The sequence below is a fragment of the Cryptotermes secundus genome, unplaced genomic scaffold (genome assembly GCF_002891405.2).
Source record: "Cryptotermes secundus unplaced genomic scaffold, Csec_1.0 scaffold1449, whole genome shotgun sequence".
In the NCBI taxonomy this organism is placed as follows: Eukaryota; Metazoa; Arthropoda; class Insecta; order Blattodea; family Kalotermitidae; genus Cryptotermes; species Cryptotermes secundus.
In genome coordinates, this window is record NW_019729918.1 from 76900 (window position 1) to 98814 (window position 21915).

The 21915-nt window shown below is 39.3% G+C and overlaps 1 protein-coding gene and 1 pseudogene across 2 annotated transcripts in view; one reads left to right on the top strand and one right to left on the bottom strand.

Moving 5' to 3' along the window:
- The first annotated feature begins 6470 nt into the window (after positions 1 to 6470).
- The window catches only part of LOC111865866 (transcription factor SOX-8), a 32838-nt gene continuing 17393 nt past the window's right edge, over positions 6471 to 21915 (top strand). Inside the window, exons 1-4 of one of the 2 annotated variants that reach the window (XM_023854280.2) lie at positions 6471 to 6640; positions 15635 to 15791; positions 17078 to 17156; positions 18967 to 19038. In XM_023854280.2, the coding sequence (XP_023710048.1) occupies positions 17113 to 17156; positions 18967 to 19038 (116 nt within the window). In that variant the 5' untranslated portion in view covers positions 6471 to 6640; positions 15635 to 15791; positions 17078 to 17112. Of the gene's footprint in view, positions 6641 to 15634; positions 15792 to 17077; positions 17157 to 17185; positions 19039 to 21915 lie in introns of those variants that run through there. The other variant, XM_023854279.2, reaches the window with a different exon arrangement.
- Positions 19091 to 21512, bottom strand: LOC111865865 (annotated as a pseudogene).

Consider the following 21915-nt stretch of genomic DNA (forward strand, 5'->3'; position numbering starts at 1 on the left):
TAATGACTCTGTGAAGAACGCCTACCCTTAGGCTCGGGCTACACGAGCCCACAAATGCGTCCGTTGTAGAAATAGAAAGGAACCAATAGATCCAAACATTCGAGGCACGGGCGCACTTCTTGACGCACGTCAATGGACTACCTGAGAAGGGGTGTTCTCTTTGTGGCCCTTGCGACAGCTGAGTGACGCAACAATATAATTGTTTGAAGCAGTGTTATCTGTGCGGTCCGTACCGAGGCATTATAAGCAGGACTAGTCTAGAATTTCGCTCTGAACCCACGTAGAGGTGGGGTCGAATACCTCCACCGTAACCCTGCGAGTCGTATGAGACGACGGAAAGGGAAGTTTCAAATCTGAGACAGTGAAATAGGGTCGCGAGTCCCAAGTGACTCGGACCCGAGAAAGGCTGCGCTGGCAAGGACCAGCAGCATGTACAAATGACAGACCCGTCCTCTCGTCAGAGAGGGAGCCCCACAAAACAAGATCGTAACTGTCAAACAGTAATAAATATCAGGTCATGAGGCTCAGATGGGGCTCGACGCCAAGACTTACTGACTGACTGGCCGTCAGTCGCAATATGAGTTTGAATTTAGTTGTGAGACAGTCGCCGGGTAGTAAGGACGCGAACACGGGAGCTAAGGAAGCTGCTGCATTGGAAGCCGTTACCAGGCACCGACTGGTCAACACAGCAGACTGAGAAGACTTACTACGTGCTGTAGTGAACTGCTGAGGTTGTGATGCAGCGATAGAGCTGTAGTTACTTGCAGTTACACTCTATAAGAGTTCAGTAAGTCCAGTTAGTAATCCAACCCCTTTCTGTAGTCACTCCATACTATCGTGACGATATGTATCATTTTGGAATAAGTAATATAATACTCACACACGATATGGCATTATATTTTTTTTTGGAAATTCTGAAATATTTCATTTACCAGTATCTTAAAAATATCACGGACTGCGATTTTGGATCCGCAATCTTAGGCCCGTGTATGTTTCCTCACGTCACACTCACTACAGATTGACACCATGACGTGATCTGCCATGGTGACTACATACTTCATACTGTGAATGTCAAGCGAAATTAGAATTCATTAAAAACGGGTTTTCCTACAGGCCTACATGTGCTTTCACGTCACGGGAAGTTGCTATAAAACGCCTTAGAGATGTAACCGAGCAACGTGGCTTAAACGGTCGTTCTTCTAATTAGTATTCTGGAGGTTCCCTGTTCGAATCTCACTAAAGACACCGGTTATTCTGACAGGTTCTCCATGGAGCACCTCACATTAGACCACTTCCGTTTCCTTCTACATCCTTTCCAATTCATTATTCACTGTCCTTCAGTCTTTCAACGATGTATGGTCTGAGCTATTAGCAGCGTTGCAAATTAACCACAAATAATTATTGTGGCATGTAGACTCGTTGCTAGGCAACGCAAATTCAACGTCAACAGGAGGATACAACAGTAATGGGAAGGTGCTTTCTACGCGGTCTATGCTGAGATTTTATAAGCAGGGCAAGTTATTAACTAGAGTGAATTAGTGAGGAGTTGGTGAATTAGTTAGTGAGTGAGATAGGGGACTGTTGCAGTTCAGTCGTTACATTACATTACACTGCATTCCATGGATCCAAGTTAGTCAAAATGACTGTAGGATGTAGAATATGTCATATAAATACAAAACATATATACAGACCCAATGGAAGATTTGAGGCTTTCACGGCGGTGACTATGAAGAAAGCAGTCTTCTGGGATTTGGCACCGTGTATATGTGGTGTTAACCGACGTTTCGGAGGATCGTATCGCCTCCATCTTCAGGGTAGAAGAAAAAGTATAAGAATTCTGCAAGCGACAAGACCGTGAGAACGGTAGAAGCNGAAGAATACACAGTGACCACACACAGGGCTATTTAAAGATACATAAGTTATTTTCTAGACAATAGGTATTCGTCAACAGAGTAGAATGAATGTGTATTTAAGTATCGTTTCAGTGGTATTTTAAATCGTGCCTTTTCATTCATAAGACATTTGAGGTCAAATGGCAGGTTATTAAAAATATTGAGCCCAGCGTAATATGCGCTTTTCTGAAAGCATGAGAGGTTAGAGGTTAGAGAGTGGTTGTGAGCTGTTGCTGTGAGAAGCTGGTAGATGAGGCTGAGGACAGTTCGGGAAGCCAGAGAAAGGGCACCGTCCACTGTTGAAAGCCGCTACCAAACAACGGCTAGTGGAAACTGTAACAGACCGAGAATACTAGTCTGTGCGTGACAGTGATTTGTAAAAAGTGGTAACGCTCTGTGTCAAAGAGCCCAATTAATTCGGTCATAAATCCAAAACACGTCTATAGTCACACCTGCAGTTTACTTCAGGATCATCGAGCAGCTTGTTGTAGCAGTAACACTATAGATTTGTATTCAGGAACTGACAGGCTTGAGTCTCAGGAGAGTTATCGACTATTCTGACTGAAGTTTTGAGATATTGCCTTACCCTTTTATGATGAATGTCTGATGTTCACTTTCTGTTCTTCTACTACTGCGCGTGTATTCGTTGCCGCGGTAACATTTTTACCGAGCCGTTGCCTAACAACAATATGGGGATACACATATAGAAACACATACCGGTGGCATAAAGTATGTCATTGAGTTGGGCTCAGGTGTCATGATATACATACTAAGATTAATAAACATTGGTTCAGGCATTAACAAGTTAATATGGGGGAATATATTGACATAGAGTGGTGATATCAAAAGCCTACGTTTATTTTTTTCAGAATATGGAATGTAGAATAAAAATTTATATTTCACAATGCTGAACACATTTTAATTTGTCTGTCTTGTTTCGTGGGCATACCGAATTCGATGAGAACATTGACCCATGCTGATCTCTTGGCTGAATCGTATGTTTTATTGTAGTTCACGAAGTCTGTAATTGGCTGACGTACTGTTCCAGTGTACTCCCATTATTTTTCTCAAGTATCTGACGAATATATCGTTTTTCTTCATAATTGATCCACTACATCGAAATGTCCACTGATGATCACAAATACCTTGTCTAGGTTTAAATTTAACCTTCATAGAGGAATGTCGCAGAAAAGTTTGCTTGTAGTGCGTCAAAGTAGTAATTGCCTTTCTAGGTAATATCGCAGTCAGAGAAGTATAACTATAAACCTTTTCCACTTACTTACTTACTCATGGAGCTGAGCCCTTCTTGAGGAGCCGCCAATTTTGCAGCTACTCAAGAATTTCCCAACCTTTTATGGAACCCGAAGGTTCATCACCGTGTTCACAAGAGCACTCCACTGGTCCCTATCCTGAGCCAGATCTATCCAATCCATACCGTCCCATCCCATCTCTTTAAGATCAATTCTTATATTGTCCACCCACCTACGCCTTGGTCTTCCCTGTGGTCTTTTTCCTTCTGGCTTTCCCACCAATATCCTATACGCATTCCTCTTCTTCCAACGTGATACATGACCTGCCCACCTCATCTTCCTTGACTTGATCATTCTAATTATACTTGGAGAAGAGTACAAGTTATGAAGCTCCTCATTATGCACTTTTCTCCAAACTCCAGTCACTTCATCTCTCTTTGGTCCAAATATTCTCCTCAACACCCTGTTCTCAAACACCCTCAGTCTATGTTCCTCCCTTAATGTTAGAGACCAAGTTTCATACCCATACAGAACCACAGGCATAATTATAGTTTTGTACGTATATTCTAATTTTTATGTTTTTGGACAACAGACGAGAAGACAAAAGGTTCTGGACTGAATGGTAGCAAGCAATACCCGAGTTCAATCTCGTCTCTTAATTTCTTCCTGAATCAGGTTTCGATCTGTTATCGTTGTTCCCAAATATCTGAACTCGAGCCATATTCTGCAGATTAATGTGTTAAAAATATATAGTAAAATCTGATATACGTAGGAAGTCAAAAATTACCCGCACTCTTGTTTTTCCAATCCATGTATACAAAAGTATGAGTTGAACAAGTACTTCACTTTTCTATATAGTCTCCTCCCTTTTGGATGCACTTGGTTCAGCGGTCCAAAAGCTTGCGTATTCCCTCCACGAAAAAGGTTTTCGGTTGGTCGCGTAACCATTTATGCACCGCTTCCCCCACTTCTTTGTCCGTAGAAAATCAAAAACCTCTTAAAACATCTTTGAGCGGTCCAAAGAGATGAAAGTCGGAAAGGGCGAGATCTGGGCTGTAGGCAGGGTGTTCCAGCGCCTCGAAACACAACTAGTTAATGGTTTCAACGGTCTTGCCGTCCTTTTGTGAGTGTTCATTGTCATGCAACAACACTTTCTTCGACAATAGGCCTCGGCGTTTGGTGCGAATTGCTGACTTCAGATTGTTGGCCAGCAAATTACTGTATCTTGCACTGTTGATCGTACACCCTTTTTCCAGGTAGTCCTCCAGTATAGGCCCCTTTGAGTCCCTAAAAACGGTTAGCATCACCATTCCCACGAAAGATTGGGTCTTGAATTTCATCTTCGTTTGCAATCCCGGGTGTTTCCACGCCATACTCTGGCTTTTGGATTCTGGCTCATAGTGATGAACCCACATATGAATCTCAGCCCCTGACACACCTTCCAATCAGAGAAATCGGATCACTGTTCTCTGTTAATCATTGGTGCACACTGCTAGCAGAGCGGCCATGTTTACACTGTCACAGCGGTCACAGCATCAAGGAAAATTATACGATCAAGGTAAAACTTACATCACGTGACCACAGTAATACCAACTCTGACAATACATGCGTAGGAGGCAGTGTGACAAACCTAAAGATGTGTTATGGAGAAAGTGCGGATAATTTTTGACTTACCCTCGTACATAACTCTTTTGTCGTTATCTGCTTGATGCATATATAGGCTTCGCCCCCTAAATCATCTGATTAATTTTCTCGCGTTTGTGTGGCACTCCTTGAAGCACCCAAGAATGCACAGGCCCATGTCACATTTCTCGCATTTTGTGTAGATACCTGTACTTGTCCTCTTCTCACGTGCAGAACAAACGCGGCAGTTCATTCTCTTGCCTGAATGGGTTGACCAGTGTTATCTATCGCCCTCTCCAATTTGAAATATTTTAGATGAAAGAGCAGGAGGTCTTTCTCCAAAAGACGTTTCATTTCCATTGTAGGATGAAATAAAAGTACAACATTGGTTTCCAGTATGAAGACACAGAAAACAGATCGCACTCTACATCTCAGCAACGATGCAATTGTCTGTTTATGACCATAGAAAGGACAATAATCTCTTGCAGCTACAAAGGAAGGTCTTAGCAGTGAAGAAGAGACCCTCTAGCTTCTTCCTGAATAGCCATGCTCTCATTCTTCTGTTTTAGTCAAAAGATTCGAAAATTTGAAGAGAGTAACAAAGACGTGAATATTGCCAGCAGAATACCAAAATGATTTTATTGTTTCCATCTGTTTTATGACACCAGGGACTGTCAAAATATGTCAAGTGTTACAAGTAGGAATGATTTTGTAATGCACAAGTACTCTGTGAAGAAGCGGGAAACCATTCTTACATTACTCATCAAAATAAAAAAAAAATTAGAAGAGTGTATAACACTTTGTATAAAAATTTGAAATTTTGCGTTATAATATGCGGCATTACGTTCTTTACTGATACAAAGTTAATTCCATCCATTTATCATAAATATTGTGTTAGATACAGAATTTTTAAACACAATGCTTAAAATTGATTAAGCGCCTAAACAGGAACGGACATTTAAACAAAGAGCAGCAGCAACGGGCATTTTAAATAAACTCCGGCCTGCTCAAGCTTACGGCCATTTCAAATTCTGGCGATTAAAGGTCAAGTACTTCTGAAAACAAGATAATGAGATGCCTTATCTTACTGGAAAACACGGCCGCGCCATAGCTCAAGCGGTTAGTCGCTGGCTTCCCACCGCGGTGGCCCGGGTTCAGTCCCGGGTTTGGTCAAGTGAGATTTGTGGTGGACAAAGTGGCGCTGGGGCGGGTTTTCTCCGAGTACTTCGTTTCCCCTGCCAATCTTCATTCCACCAAATTATCCATCATCATAATCACCCGGGGCAGGCTACAATAGGCCAAGAAGTGGCCGCCATTCTGAGTGGACCCAGTTGGACTCCACCCCCCCACTAAGCGAATTAAAAAAAATTACTGGAAAACCCCAACTTTAAATTTGCTTCTGTAAGCATTATGCTAAAAATATACATATTTTTTTGAATGCACATCTAAAATAAAATGTATACATGATAATGCAGTAATAAATTAATAATGGGCAAATAGAATTTTAGCTTGAATATTCAACCAAAAATCCAATGACTTTGTCTTCATCGGTGAGCTGAAAAATTATTTGTTGGTATTCTTTTGAACTATCTAATTGGAGGGGGGACCAGCATGGACTGGTGATATGATAGGATGCCTTCTTACCGATCGCGCTCTCGGAATTGGAGGCGGCCATCTTATGTCAATGGCTGAATATAAAGGATGCAGTACCACTTACGTTACGTGATAGAGGCTAGGTCGGCTACGTGTCCAATGGGAGAGATTCAACGTCACACCAATTAGTTTTACTTTGGTGAAGGCTTGAGTTATTACGGAGAACAGGAAGACAGTTTTTTAAACATTTTAAGAATATAAGAAGCGTGAGAGAAAAGAATGGTATATACTACTTTACTTGCTTTGTCTTGCATTCATGTATTAGGATGTGAATTTAGTGCATGCATTATGTTGCTTGAAGCCACGTGTGTAATCAGACCATAAAGCGTATATTAAATATATCGGTTTTGACAATTACGTGGAGGATAAACAACGAATAATTTCATATTTAATAATTGCTAGGGTAGTAATTAACAGTACGACCTACTTTGCGGTAATACACTTCCGTTGTTGAGCACTAAAATTTATGAATTCCACGATACATGTTATGGCTGCTATCCCAGGTCCACAAACATATCACTAGTTGATCATTCGTAAAATGCACACGTAACGAAGTATAGAGCGGCCCTCCCCAAACAGATATATTGCGCTTTATAAATGGCAGCTGTGGTGTCGATGTAAATGTGTTTCTCCTGCCAGGAATCGAATCATGACGATCTTGACCATCTTGACTGTCCACTCACTAACCAGTAGCTGATTCAACTCCTACTGTTGGAAATTATGCGCGGAAATGGACCACTACATTGTGTAATCTCTGTTTGTATCTCTGTTAGTCTCACGATATAGATTGAAAGCATTAGAAGGAAAATAAGTGTTTCAAGTTGTGGGAAGAATTTTGTGTAACCAGTCACTACACTTGAGCTTGAGTTCTTCTCCAGGACATACAGTGTGCATTCAAGTAGTATAGGTGACATAAGGAGGCTTTGTTTTCATTTGTTGTATAATGCAGTAAAACCTTTACACTTAGAAAAATCAGTATATATTAAAACAAGTACACTGTTGTCATCAGAGGAAACATTCTTGATGAAATACTGTAACATGTAATTTATCTGCATATACTCGTACAGGTCGGGTTATGACTTTAAGATAAATGAACAAACAATTACAACTGACCATGTCTGCATACTGATGTGACAGAATATGTCAATCATGCTTGAAGCCCAAATTGAGACTGCTTAGTGTCACAGACATGAAGTCAAAGGACTGCCACCCTTATTATTCTTGCACCATGAATATATTTCCTGACTTGTTTGATATGTGGTATATTTCATGAAATAAAAGAAAGCTGAAGTTGCCCTGTGCTTAATTAAGCACCTCACCAAGTAGACAGTAAGGAAGAATGTGTGTATATTTCCACGCATTCTTAATAGCAACAATACATATGGAAGCATGTTCAGCTTCACCCCTATGGAAAGAGTGCCCTGATAAACAGAAAGCCAGACTGGACATGTGGAAAAGAGAATACCTACTAATCCTGTCAGGAATCAAACCGTGGTTCCTCTGTCATCCAGCCCATAACCCAGTCACCACAGTGACTGAGCTATCCATGCTCTGATATTTATGGTAGGAGAATTAAACTAATGTCTACATGAAATGCCATCTGTGTAGCAAAGGGTGGTCACAAGGTCTTGTTACCCTGAGAGAAAATGGGCCTGTGTAAAGGAGATGGTTGCATGGTAGTGTTATAGAAACATTGATGGCTTCCAAGAACCACTTACTGTTGCTTCAATTTGGGACACCCTTGAAATGCTCCAACAATGTCCCATGCAGCATTGTGGAGTGTACTCTATATTCTGAGAATGAAGGAGCACAATCATACCTACCAAATAAATGTAGGCCTGTGTCCTATATTAAAGGCTGTTACATTTTATTTATTATTCACAATATTACAGTTATACTATGTGATAAAAACCAATACATGATTTTCTTTACTACAAGTAATGAGAGTATATGACCATCCTGGCTGTATAATAAATAAACATGAAGAACAGTGACTTATCAGTAATCTCAACGAATGCATAGGGCGACTAGTCAGATTATGAATGGTTCAGTGAAAGAGCTGGCAGAAAATGTAGAAGGGTGTTTGGAACTGAATGTGTCATTTGTACTTCCTGTAATATGTGAGTCCATACATTCCAATCACCAAGTACTTGCTGAACCATTTTCTGCAATCACATAGCACCTTGTAGCCTCCTGCCAACTCTATGAATGAGGCTACGTCATACCTTGCATAGGCAAACTTCAGGGAGAAAATTTTGTTCTTGAGTAGGTCTGAAAATCCAAATGATATATGAACAAATAGAGTAAGTTACATAGAATTCAGCAGCTTTATAATGATGCCATAATGGTCTACATCACTGATGATGCTGCTGCTGCTACTACCTTGTTCCTATAGTAGATGGAGCCTATGTTGATGCCACAGAATAAAGTTCCATGGATATAACCTCCCCTCATCTCCTTCGAGCTGCTGCGCGTCCACCTCCACTGTAATTGCCTGCACTCCACTTTCATTGTCTGAACATTCTGTTCAGAAGAATGTTAGCAGAGATACCACTATGACGACTTTCACTAGCCACAAGGTCTTTTGGTTGACATAGGCCACAGGGTGATGGAGGGGAATATAACAGTGGGATAAAGGGGGATGATTTGAGTGCTGTCAAAGAGGAGGCCCCATTTCAAAACACATAAGAGAGTCTTGGGACAAATAAGTATTTGGTCATGGGTCACGACGGGTCCCGAAACTAAGAATAATTCTGTTGGCAAGGGTCAGCAGCAGATTACTTCACCTCACTGCACTGCAGTCATCCCTACCATCCACGGAAATTCTTTCTGTACTACCAGTTAAGATGTTCTTACACCAACCCTCACAACCTCATAGAATCTGACTTGTTTTACAAGTGTTTCCTTTAATGATTTTCAGACTTGGTAACACAGCACTCCTTGACATAGGAAGAAAAGCAAAAATACCTTGATCTTTGGTGACTCACAGCACAAGAACACAGACAGAGACATCCTGATAAGTGATTTGCCTCAGTATTCAGTAAATCTCATCATGTGCAGTATAAACTTTCATCCACTAAAATTCCTTTGCTTTCTCCTGTATTCCTTTCTCGGCCTATATCGTAGAATGAGGCATTGAGGCCAACTTTTAACGCCATATATAGCAAACATGATGTGTATAAATGGTCACTCATGAACCGTGTTCTTTATATGCTGTACTACACTTAACACATCTGCATGAAAATGTCAGTACACAGGGAATAGACACAATACACTGAGACAGAAGACTTGTCATTCCTTTGTAATTACTGTGTAACTTAACATTTGTTCAAGGTATCAATGCTCAACAATTCATTTCCATGTTAACCTCAAGTTTCATAGTTGTTTATAAGTCTAATGCCTGCAAAACTTTCTTTATATAGACAGAAAGAATCAGACATTGAATTTCTCTTGGAAAGCACAAATTATGCAAGACACAAGGAAGTGACTTGCACGGTGAATTTTGAAATTTCCGCCCCTGAGGTTTTTCGGCAGTTACTTGCTGATGAATTTAATTGTGATTTTTATTGCAAGATTGTTACTTTGTCGTGATTAATACTTACCATAACTACTTACTTCATAACATGTTTTGGTCTAACCAGTCATCATCATAAGTACAGGGTGTTTTCAAGGAGTCTGCGCTGCTTTCTTTTAGATACATAGATGCTTCTAGATGTTACATCATGCATTTGTGTCTTAACATTGTGTTTGGTTTATGTTTGTTGAGTATGTTGCTGTTGGTTCTGCATGTTTCCCCACATATTTTCTGACTTCATTGCCATGTTCTGAACCGTTTACCTGCACCTGTTGGATGGGAGAAAATTTTCCAGGCAACTACAAATTCTCTGCTGGCACCCAAATCTTAGTTATTTATCACCTTTCAGAATTATGGAATAATATTACTTTGATTTTAATTTTTGTTTGCATGACAGCCAAAGACTAGCATACCCTCATTATTATTAAACTGATACCAAAGTAATTATAAATTAATGTTATTTTAGGAACTTAATGACCCAGGTAGGACAGATTTTGATGCAACGCAGTGTGTAGAACACTGCTATTTTAACTCCACTTGCAGTCAGTATGTTGGACATGAGTGAATGGTAGTGGTATATGTTGCACAGTTTGTGATGATTTTTTTGCCTGTTCTTGAAAATGCTCCTACAATTTTGGATTTTTTTTTTCAGTCCTGTATGATTCATTTAGTGTCTAAAAGTGCAGTTTTTAGGAACCAGTCAGTGTCCATTCCATTTTGTAATCATCAATTCCAATCATTGAACACACATTTAGCAGCATACATTTTAATATCGTTTTGAAATATCCTCTTCTGCCACTTCAGTTTTACTAAAAATAGTGACCCTTTGTAAGTCTAGCCCCACTTCCATGTAATGAGTACAGGAATGTGTTATAAAATTAAGATTTTATTTCCTTGGTTGTTTTAATGTACTGTTATCATCCCACAAGTTTTTTCACACTGATATCTCCTATATTAATCATATTCAGCTTTATAAGAAGTGACAATTTCCTACATAGAACAGGAAATTTGCTGATGGTATAGACAAATTTAACAAAACTATTTCTGGGAGAAATAAGTATTTTTCTTTAGGAAGTTTTGCCTTTTTTAAATAACATTTTAATTTGAGACTGTTCATCAAAGAGTTTGTAGGCTAAAAATGTAGAATGATATTTTGGTCACCAAGGAAGATAAGACATATCTGTTGATCACAGTGTTTTGTTTTCATTAATTTATGTTTATTGAAATGTTACTGGGCTACATGTTTTGGTCATTTGACCATCATCAGGCTTTATGATAAAGTGTGCCGTTGTTTGTTACCAAACTGCTTACACAACAGATGCATAATGATGTAAAAACAAGACTTGGCGGCCAGTGCATTCTCTTTATTGGCCTTAGATCAGGGTTCAGTGGCGATCACTTGTGAACACAGTAATGAACCCTTAGACTCACTAAAAGTGCAGCAGATTCCTTGGCCAGGTGTGGAATTATTAGATTCTTAACAGTATTTCTTTAAAACATTTTGTTTGTCATCGTCATCATTCAGTCCTAAAACATGAAGCCACAGTTTTTCAGGATTATAAGTAATCCGTTTACACTCAAGCCGGTCACCAGCCTGTTGCAAAACTTCCTATCTTGGAGGACAAGGGTTTTTATTCAGGGTTTCCTTCCTACAGACAGGTTCCCTACCATGGCTAATGAGTCCTGTCTGCCTGGTCCAGAAATTGCATGTGTTTGGGTTGCTTCTGTAATAATGGATGGCACTGTGCTAAGGGCCTTCTCTCTCCCATGCCAGTGGTGTGGTGAGAACCATTAGTGGAATATTAAGTAACCAACTCCATGGAGCTGAGTCCTTCTTGAAAAGCCGCAAGTTGCTCAGCTACTCACAAATTTCCCAACATTTTATTTAACCCCACCCTCCATTAGTTCCTATCCTCAGCCAGATCAATCCAGTCTATACCACCAGTCTATAAATGCCAATCAAACTAAAATGGAAGAAGGATAGAATAACAGATTCCGTGGATGAGCAGAGGATAGCCAGAGTAGCAGAACAAACTGCTCCTCCGAGAAGGCGACGAAAGATCCCAACTACGAGAAATAAGGATTTTTTATGGGAATGATTTATAATAAGAATAAGGTGGATAATAGTAGGCAGTGGACTTCACTTGTAATTTATCATCAAAATATAAGAAGCATTAGAAATAAGAAAGAAGAACTAGACATTTTTCTAAATGATGCATGTAATTATCCTGATATTTTATGTATCAGTGAGCACCATCTGAGTATAAGCGAGTTATCCATATTTTCTATGACAAAATATAAAATGGCAGCAGGGTTCTCACGTAACATGTGTCAGAATGGTGGAGTATGTATTTTAGTTAAAGAAGATTTATCATATCAAGAGCTAGATCTCAAAAATTTAAGTATGGAAAGGGTTTTCGAAGTCTGTGCTGTAAAGATAATTTTAAATAATAGGAAATTATGTATTTTATGTATTTATAGAGCGCCTGATGGAGATATATGTCAATTTATCGAGCGGCTAGATTCCACACTTTCATATCTAGTAAGCCTTAAATTGGAACCAATAATCTGTGGTGATACGAATATAAATTACCTTAGTGAAAACTGTAAAAAAGTACAATTACAAGCTTTATTAGATACTTATAATTTAACACAAATAATTGAGTTTCCAACTAGAATAAGTACTACTTCTGTCTCATTGATTGATCATTTTTTTATAGACAAGAATGCTTATAACAAATTCCAAGTTTGTTCTGCTATAAATGGTCTCTCGGACCACGATGGGCAAATTCTGATACTTGGAGACATGCTGGTGATGAGGCAAAGTGATCATGTTAGAGCATATAGAGACATTAATGAGGAAAACATAGTATGTTTTCAACGGGCTTTACAGAATGAAAATTGGATAGAAGTTTATAATCAAGAGAATGTAAATATGAAATTTAATATCTTTCACAACATTTTTTTATCAATCTTTGAAAATAGCTTTCCCATAGTATATAAAAAAAAGAAAGACTCTAATAATTGGATAACGAAAGGCATAAGAATATCTTGTAAGCATAAGAGAGCATTATACATCTTAGTTAAAAAATCAAGTGATGATAGTTTGAAGTTATATTATAAAAGATATTGTAAGATACTAGTAAGAGTAATAAGAGAAGCAAAGAGACTGTATTATCAAAAATTAATAATTAATTCAGAAAATAAAATACAAGTAACTTGGAAGATTATTAATAAAGAATCCGGAAAAAACCAGGTCTCAGATAAAGTAACAGAATTGCAAGTGGGAGAAAGTAGAGTAACGGATCCTAAGGAATTAGTGAGAATATTTAATAAACATTTTATAACTGTAACTAAGAATTTGGCAACAAAAAATGCTGATAAAAGTGAGGCAATTAAATTATTAAATAACCTTAAGTATGATAACTTACCTGAACTGAAATTAATACCCGTAACTGAGGTGGAAATAAAGAATATACTTAAGACACTAAAATCGAAAAATTCTACAGGCTATGATGGTATTTCTAGCAGAATATTAAAATATAGCATTAATCAAATAAGTAAACCACTTGGACATATACTTAATGCATCACTTGAACGTGGAATTTTTCCCGATAGAATGAAATTTGCGTCAGTAAGACCTTTACACAAAACAGGTGAGAAGGTCGTTATGGCAAATTATAGACCAATATCACTGTTAATAATCTTCTCCAAGATATTTGAAAAAGCGATGTATAATAGGATAAAGCAGCACCTACATACAAATAATCTAATTTCATCTGCTCAGTTTGGATTTAGAGAAAATAGAAGTACAGAATCTGCAATCTATGCCTTAACTAATCATATATTAGAAACTTTGGAACGACGCTGTCTTTCATTAGGAATATTCTGTGATTTGACAAAGGCATTTGATTGTGTGGTGCATGATATCCTTTTGAGCAAGTTGGCTGTATATGGACTTGGTGGTAAAACTTTAAGATGGTTGAAATCATATTTGGGAAATAGAAGGCAAAGAGTGGAATTGTATACTAATGGGAATGAAAAATGTTGTTCAGGATGGGAGATTGTTGAATATGGAGTGCCGCAGGGCTCGATTTTGGGTCCCTTGCTGTTTCTTTTATATATCAATGACCTGTCATCAGCATTAAATACTGATGATAGGTTATTGTTGTATGCAGACGATACAAGCATAGTAGTGTCTGGTATTGATATTGATGAAATCCAAGTAAGGTCTAACTTAGTGTTGAATTCTTTAAGCCGTTGGTTTGCAGTTAATGGCCTGTCTCTAAATCTGAAGAAAACTAAAGTGGTAAAATTTGATACAACTAATCGAGATAATATGTCTATACATTTAAAGTTTAATGATGAGATATTGCATCAGGAAACCCACGTTAAATTCTTGGGCATTGAAATTGATAAGACCCTGAATTGGAAGTCACAGATTGAATCGATGCTGTCCAGATTGGGCAAGGCATGCTTTGCAATAAGAAACATGAAATTGTATAGCAATATTGAAACACTAAAGATGATTTACCATGCATACTTTCATTCAATTATGAGATATGGGATAGTATTTTGGGGAAACTCGTGGGAGGCTAAGAAGATTTTTCTTTTACAAAAAAGGGCCATCAGGATAATGTTGGGAATGAAACCCAGAGAATCATGTAGAACAGTTTTTAAAAAATTAAAAATTTTGACATTGGCTTCTCAATATATTTTATCTTTAATGATACTAATGGTAAACAATCTGGGGCATTATACTTTTAATCATACAATTCATGGTAAATCAACAAGACAAGTTAGAAACCTTCATGTTCCTCAATCGCATCTAACAAAGAGGCAAAAAGGGGTCTATTGTATGAGTGTAAAAGTTTTTAATAGTTTGCCTGATTTTTTAATTGAGTTGGTACATGATAAAAAACAGTTTATTGAGAAACTAAAGGATGTATTGCTTCAAAACCCTTCTTATACTGTTGAGGAATTCCTGCTTTTCTGTCAAGACCTGTCAAGAGGTGTCTGACAGTGTACACTTCATTTAACTCTATGTCCTTGGCTGTGCTCATATATTCTTGCTGCAATTTGTATTGCTTTTTAACTATTGTATGTGTACTTGTTGCAATTTGTATTGCTTTTTAACTATTGTATGTGTACTTGTTGCAATTTGTATTGCTTTTTAACTATTGTATGTGTATTTGCTGCAATCTGTATTTCCTTTTAACAATTTTATGTGTTTTTTTTGACAAGTATGGATTATATATGCTAGTGATTTTGTTTGTGAATGTACATGCTTCCAATGTCTTGTTGGCTTGTTGACATGTTTTATATTCTGTGCCTGTGCACATTTGTGAATAATCTGAAACGCAAATGTATATGTATGTATGTATATGTATGTATGTATCCTATCTAAGAATCATCTGAATTTTATCCTCACATATGTCTAGGTCTTCCTAGTGATCTCTTTCCTTCTAGCTTTCTCACCAGTATCCTACATGCATTCCTGTTGTCCTTGATTCATGCTCCATGGCCATCTCATCTCACAGTTTATCATTCTAATTATATCTGACGAATAGCATAACTTATAAATTCATTTTGTAATTTTTAATGGAAAGCTACAATCTAAAAATAATTCTTCCTCTGCTCAGACTACAACTACAACCCTATTGAGGCATGAAAGCAAAAGGCTGCTTGTGTGGGGCCCATAGGATGAAAGGCACGAATCCAAGGGGCCAAAATGCAACTAACACCCTCGGGGTCAGTGGGAAAGAGGCCCATAGACACCACAGTCCTGCGCCATCAAGGGTAAGTAATTTCACACCATACACTGTGAAACTTCTCCAAATTACTGCTCTTATTCAATGAATTTCTTTTTCAGTATCTTTGGGTGGGGTGGGGCTGATTACCATGTGGCCTAGTGTATCAACCCAGGAATGATGAACCTTGTATGTCTGTTAGTCTCACAATATAGATTGAAGCATTTGAAGGAAAATGAGTATTTCAAGTTGTGACCAGCCAGTTCTTCTCAAGGCTATACAGTGTGCGTTCAACTAGTATAGGTGACATAAGAAAGCTTTGTTTTCATTTGTTGTGTAATGAAGTAAACCCCTTTACACTTAGAAAAATCAGTATATGTTAACACTGTAACATGTAATTCAGCTATGTATATGTGTAACCGACAGATCAGGTTATGACTTTAAGATAAATGAAAGAACAATTACAACTGACCATATGAGTATTTGCTCGCTGATGTGACGGAATATGTCCATCTTGCTCGAAGCCCAAATCGAGACTGCTTAGTGTCACAGACATTAAGTCAAAGCATCCCTCTCTGTTGCTTTGAAAAGATAGGTTTCAAATTTACGGCTTCTAAGGCAGTGAGGTACACATAATTGTTGATTGCATAAGCAGCAATCCCTTTAGATTTGGGGCACTTTCCTCTTTACTGTTCATGGTGCATACTGGGCTGTTCGAGGATCTGCCTCCTCGCACCTCAGAGATTCGAAGAAAACCAGGCGCTCCCTCGTAGTGTGGGTGAAAGCTTTTAAGTGGGCAAAAGGAAAGCAGAAGGATATACAATTCCTTAGAAATCAGAAGCTCAGGGGTGAAAATGTCTTTACAGAGAAGACCCAAAGTGAAATAGATGACTAGATTTAGTCTCCACTAGCTTAGGGAAACAAATGTGGGTATGATTCCTGGACGTTTACAGCTACACTGTTCCTTTCACAGCAGTGACCTAGTTTGGCACAGGCCACCAACCCAAAGGCGATAGATACTTCATCAGAGATTTACTTACTGTGACCTCATTCAACTGTTGTATCTCATGGGAGCTGCCTTGTTATTGCATGGACTAAATAGAAGTGCATTATAAATGTAAGGCTAGGTAGAGGGAAATGAAGGAAGAAGAAAATACCAGGCTGTGGGTAATGCCTAGTGATGTAAGTGACCCATCTGTGGACCTCTGTACATTGGTGATACAGTGTAATGTGGTTTTATTCAAACAAAATGGAAGTTTGTGCTAAATCACAGTTCAGGTCTAGCAGTATTAAGTGAGTGTGTTAATTAAGCATTGTTTCCTTTTCAAATTAAAGCATAATGCAGCTGCTTGTACGGGGACAGGGGAGTCATGTTATTGACTGTGAAGGCAGAGAGTCTGTTGGGCAGATCAGACTAAGTGAATTACTTTGCTTTTACTTTTAACTGGATCAGTGGTTGATGTGCTTTCCTCGAAGTACAATTTTGAACACTCGATTTCAGAGAGCTTACAAACATCAAAATGCAAGAAATTTTATGTTATGTTAGACATTTATGATTTCTCAGGTTCTGTTAGGTTTGTTGGGATGCAGTTTGTAGGGGATCATTTTTGGTGCATTTAGAGTGAGGAGTTGCAAAATTCTCCTGTCAGCATCTTTCGGCTACACTCCTACAATTAATATTTATTTTTTATTCTAACCATCAGACTGTAAACATGACATTCATAATCTTACCTGTTTAAATTGGTCAAACAATCGGGCATATTCTTCTTGAAGCTGGAGGTTCTTCTTCTCAAGTTTATATTTACAGGGTTCAGCAGACTGTTTATACTGAGAGTTCATCCCTGCTCCCCGCCTCTTGCTTACACAGTACAGCAACCCGGCCTTCCAGTGCCTTGATCTATAAAAGTAACTTCACTGATCTAATGTAAATGTGACTGGGTTCAAAATGAGATCCTGTGACGTAACGATAAAGGGTAAAATTCTTCCATGCTGAAGCACCACACGATGAAGGTGTAAAGGGAGTATTGAAGTAAAGTACTAACCCCAGCACCAGAAGAAGGTGAATGGTCACCTTTAAGCTCCAGCTGCTTTCAATACCAGATTGGAGCCTTACTGGCTATGAGGCTAGGTCCAGAATTGGTCTGGAAGTGATGGTGAAGAGAAAATGTATGCCTCTCCCGAGAACGAAACCCCAGTTATCTAGCTCCCAACATTGCTCATTTTACAAAAAAAACTATCCCAGCACACCCCATGACAAGAAAATATGAATTATAATTTGCTGAACTACTTTCAGGATTCTAACAGTACACAAAATTAATCTAAGGTAAGATGATATCAATTACACTCATCTGTTTTGTTTTACCTTACTTTGTTTTACTTTTTGTGTTTCTTGCTTAAAACAAATGCTTTATGCAATCAACAGACACTCAAACAACACTGATGTCCCCATAAGGAAAAAAGTGTGAAACATGTTATCACCACCTTGCCCCAACAAGAAAAAATTATACATAATGAGACAAAGTTAGTACAAAATAAAAATAACAATAGGTTTACTGATGTTCAGCAAGTATATTAGTATATTTAAACATTGTAATCTTATGTAAAAACTTTGTATATGAAAAGACTGTTAGCAATGGATCCACTGTGTCATTAAGGTTAGTAATGAACACGGATGCATTTTATTGTTTATAAATGCCTGATGATGGTTGTAAAGGACCGAAACATGTTGTGTGGAAATATTTGAATAAGCCAAACTGATCTATCAACAATTTGATTCTATCATTTATTGAAAGTATAAAGTTGTTGTAATCAACAGACATATTTACATATTATGCTGTTGTATGTTGGTTACAATGTATCTACTTGTAAAAGTGCAGGGACGATGGCAATGCTTCTGTTCTTCGTAAATATGGCTGAACTGTCTGTAAGCCAAGACCAGCTTCCTTAGTTTGCTTATAAAACTAGCCTAAACTTATGCAGTACACTACAGTAAGTGCTGTTACTTCTTATCATCATTTGCAAGTTTAATGACAGTGAATGGATAATTATTCAAACAAACCATGTGAAATTTACAATATGAAAATTTAATATTGCTTTCTTGCAGAACTCACATCAATATTCGTTCCATAAATTGCTTTCAAGAATACAACAAAACTAGTACTTGCCAACAGTGCATTATGAGAAAAAAATTCAGAGAAACTTTTGTTCTCTGTTCTTATTTCCAGCATACCTCACAGCGGGGAAGTGTTTACCATCTCATGGCCTAGCACAGCTCCTCTGCTGTTGCATCACTGCGGGTAAGTGTTTACTGGCCTATTGCCCCTAGCAGCGATCAGGTACATTTACTTACAATGCAATTAAGGAAACAGTAAGCACAGTTAGGTGCCTCCAAATGTAACTTCTGCAGCCTTCTAGAGTGAACATTCAGTCCTGTAACTGTTCCACTGTTTGTTGAAGCTCAGCAAACTTGGCCTGCAATGTCTTACCTCGTTCAGTTTGCCTGCTAACATCCTCTGTCAGCGACTCAAGTCTTCATGGAATGGCAGCCATTTCCTGGCACTGAAGGAAATTGAATGTCGGCAGTTCAAGTTGTGCCTGCTCTGTCTGCTCATACAAATCATGCCGTTGTTTTATAAGTACCTGTGCTCGTGACTGGAAGCCTCCTGTAAGGATTTTCAGTTTCTTCTCTATCTTGGCAGCCCTCTTTGCCTCACGTGTCATGTGGCCTCGGTTCTGCTCCATGCATTTTTCTTGTGACTCAATACGATCTTTCTTACTGGCTACGCTGGCATGTGTGTACCGATTTTGACTTGTCAGAAAGAGTATGTGTGCAAGACATTCCTCCCACACTTGAGTGTACGACTCCAAGGACAAGTCTTCATGCCCCATGCTTTGTTTTACTACTTTCATCTCTCGCTGTAATACTGCGTGTGCCTGGGCTAGTTGATCCTGGCTGTAGGTCTCATAGGGATGCTGCTCAAGGTACGCTAAATGCTGTGCTTGGCTTCTCACTTGACCACGCTTCTTGGTTTCAGCTGGTATGACAGGTGGTGAATAGACTGCATCATAATGTAGCATTGTGATCATTTCTCTTTTGATCAATTTCTCAGCCTTGTGTAGTTCTGTGAGTGGGGTGTCTGCGTGAGGTGGACGCAGTACTGTCATGGTGACTTCCATTGGTCGAAGCAAGTCCCGCTGAACTGGCTGGGAACGGCTTTGCATCTCCAGTTCGCGTTTGGCCTTCAACTCAGCAAGGTATCTGGTGTCCACATCTGCTTGGTCGTCTACACTGTTCGCAGTGTCTACTGGAGCTTCGATTTCTTCCTCAGAATCTGGGACAACTATCTCATAATCATTCCTTGGGGCAGGCAAAGAGTTCAACCCAGATAGAAGCTGCTCTTTTAACTGGCGCTGATAACTATGCATGGTTTGGGGTGTGTGCCCCACAACCACCCCCTCTTCTGAATTAATGCTTAGTTTGTGATGAATGGGTGTAGGTGCAACAGCACCGCTGTTGCCATCTAGGTTTGGTGTATGGAAACCCCCACCAGCTGGAGCATGAAGTGCATCACTACGTTGGCTTCTGAATGGAGTTGCGAGCACTGTGTTTGGTGTGGTGACAATTTCCCATTGTGGAGTCATGCCTGAGAAGTTTGAACTATGCAAGTGTGTATTCAATCCTCCTTTAAGAGGTTCTGTCTACATGAGTGAGAGCCATCATGTTCTGAGCCTCCTGGAAGATCCTGTCAGTTGTGAGTGCCCCCTGCAGGGGTCAGAGAATAATCGGCCAGCAGTGTATCTGAAGGCTGGTGTCCACCCTCAGTAGAAACTTCTCTGGCTGCCTCACTCGCGCGTCTCAATTTCACCACCTGTTGCAGCTCCTGGTCTGATATCTGAGGTTCTGGTAAAACCAACTTCCTGCGCTTCTTAGCTGGCTCTTGATTCTGCAGCATAGCCATAAGAATATCATTCTCCTTCCACTGCTTCAATTTCTGCTTGTCCTTTCGACGCTCGCGCTCTTCCTTCTCTGTTCTCAGCTCTCCATCAAGATGCTGCTGCCTAAGTCAGCTAAAATCAGGAGCTGCCGGATCAAATATCTCATTGCTAGTATCATGAAATCCTGGTTGAGGGAGCTTTTCAAATGGGATTTCTGCATTACAGTCTAGCCCACGCTTCTTTTTCTCCCTAGGTGCCAACTCAGTTCCAGCCTCTTGCAATTCTCTCAGTTTCTGTACAGCTGCCAACCTACGTGCTTCTTCTAATTGCTTCTCCCTTTCTTTCCCTGAGTATTGGCAAGTCGTGCACGTGCTTCAGACAACATCTCCAACTCATCTTCATCCATGTCCTTGGGATCTGGACATGCAGGTTTTGTTTCTGGATTGGGGTCAATTTCCCCAGGCTTCAACTTGCGTGGGTTATCTGCAGCGTCCTCTCCATCATCCTCCTTCTGTGCCTGATCCAGCAGGTACTCGTAACGTTCCAAACATTGCGCTGTTGTTCTTCCAACGATGGGTGCTGTGGTTCGCCACTGAGTTGGCATCAATTTTGCTAGATGCAATAGTTTCTCGTCTTCTTCACGGCTCCACTCTGTTTTCTTTATACTTGGATCAAGCCATTCATACCAACGAGATATACATTCATTTGCCGATTTCCTACATACCAGTATTGCAGTACGGTACCATTGGTTTTTCCCATATTTCATCACTGCTGCCTTCAAGATCTCATCCTCTGTGTTCTTCCACGTTCCACCTTTTATCGTTATACGAGGCATGGTTGGGCTTTCGGTTTAAGCAATGGAACAAAAAACACAAGCGAATGGCTTAAAATGAAGATTTAACACTCGAACACGGTGTACATATACAAGAATATATGCCAACTGCAATAGCTTCTCTTAACACGCTCAACACACACCGACAAGCTTCGGCACTGTGAGCACCTACAGAATGGCGACCTCGTTATGAAGCCCCTGGTCTGTTCGCGTTGGACAAATGGTAAACGCCGATTCTAACAGTATACTGTTACACGTATACAGCAACAGGACCGATTTTGCAGAAAACGTGGCTTCCGACTCTTGCACGAATAACTTGTACACAGAACCGTATCCCACCGACAACTGCAGACAACTGTCGCTTCACGTAATAATTACGTACTGATCTCTCAATATTTCGATATTA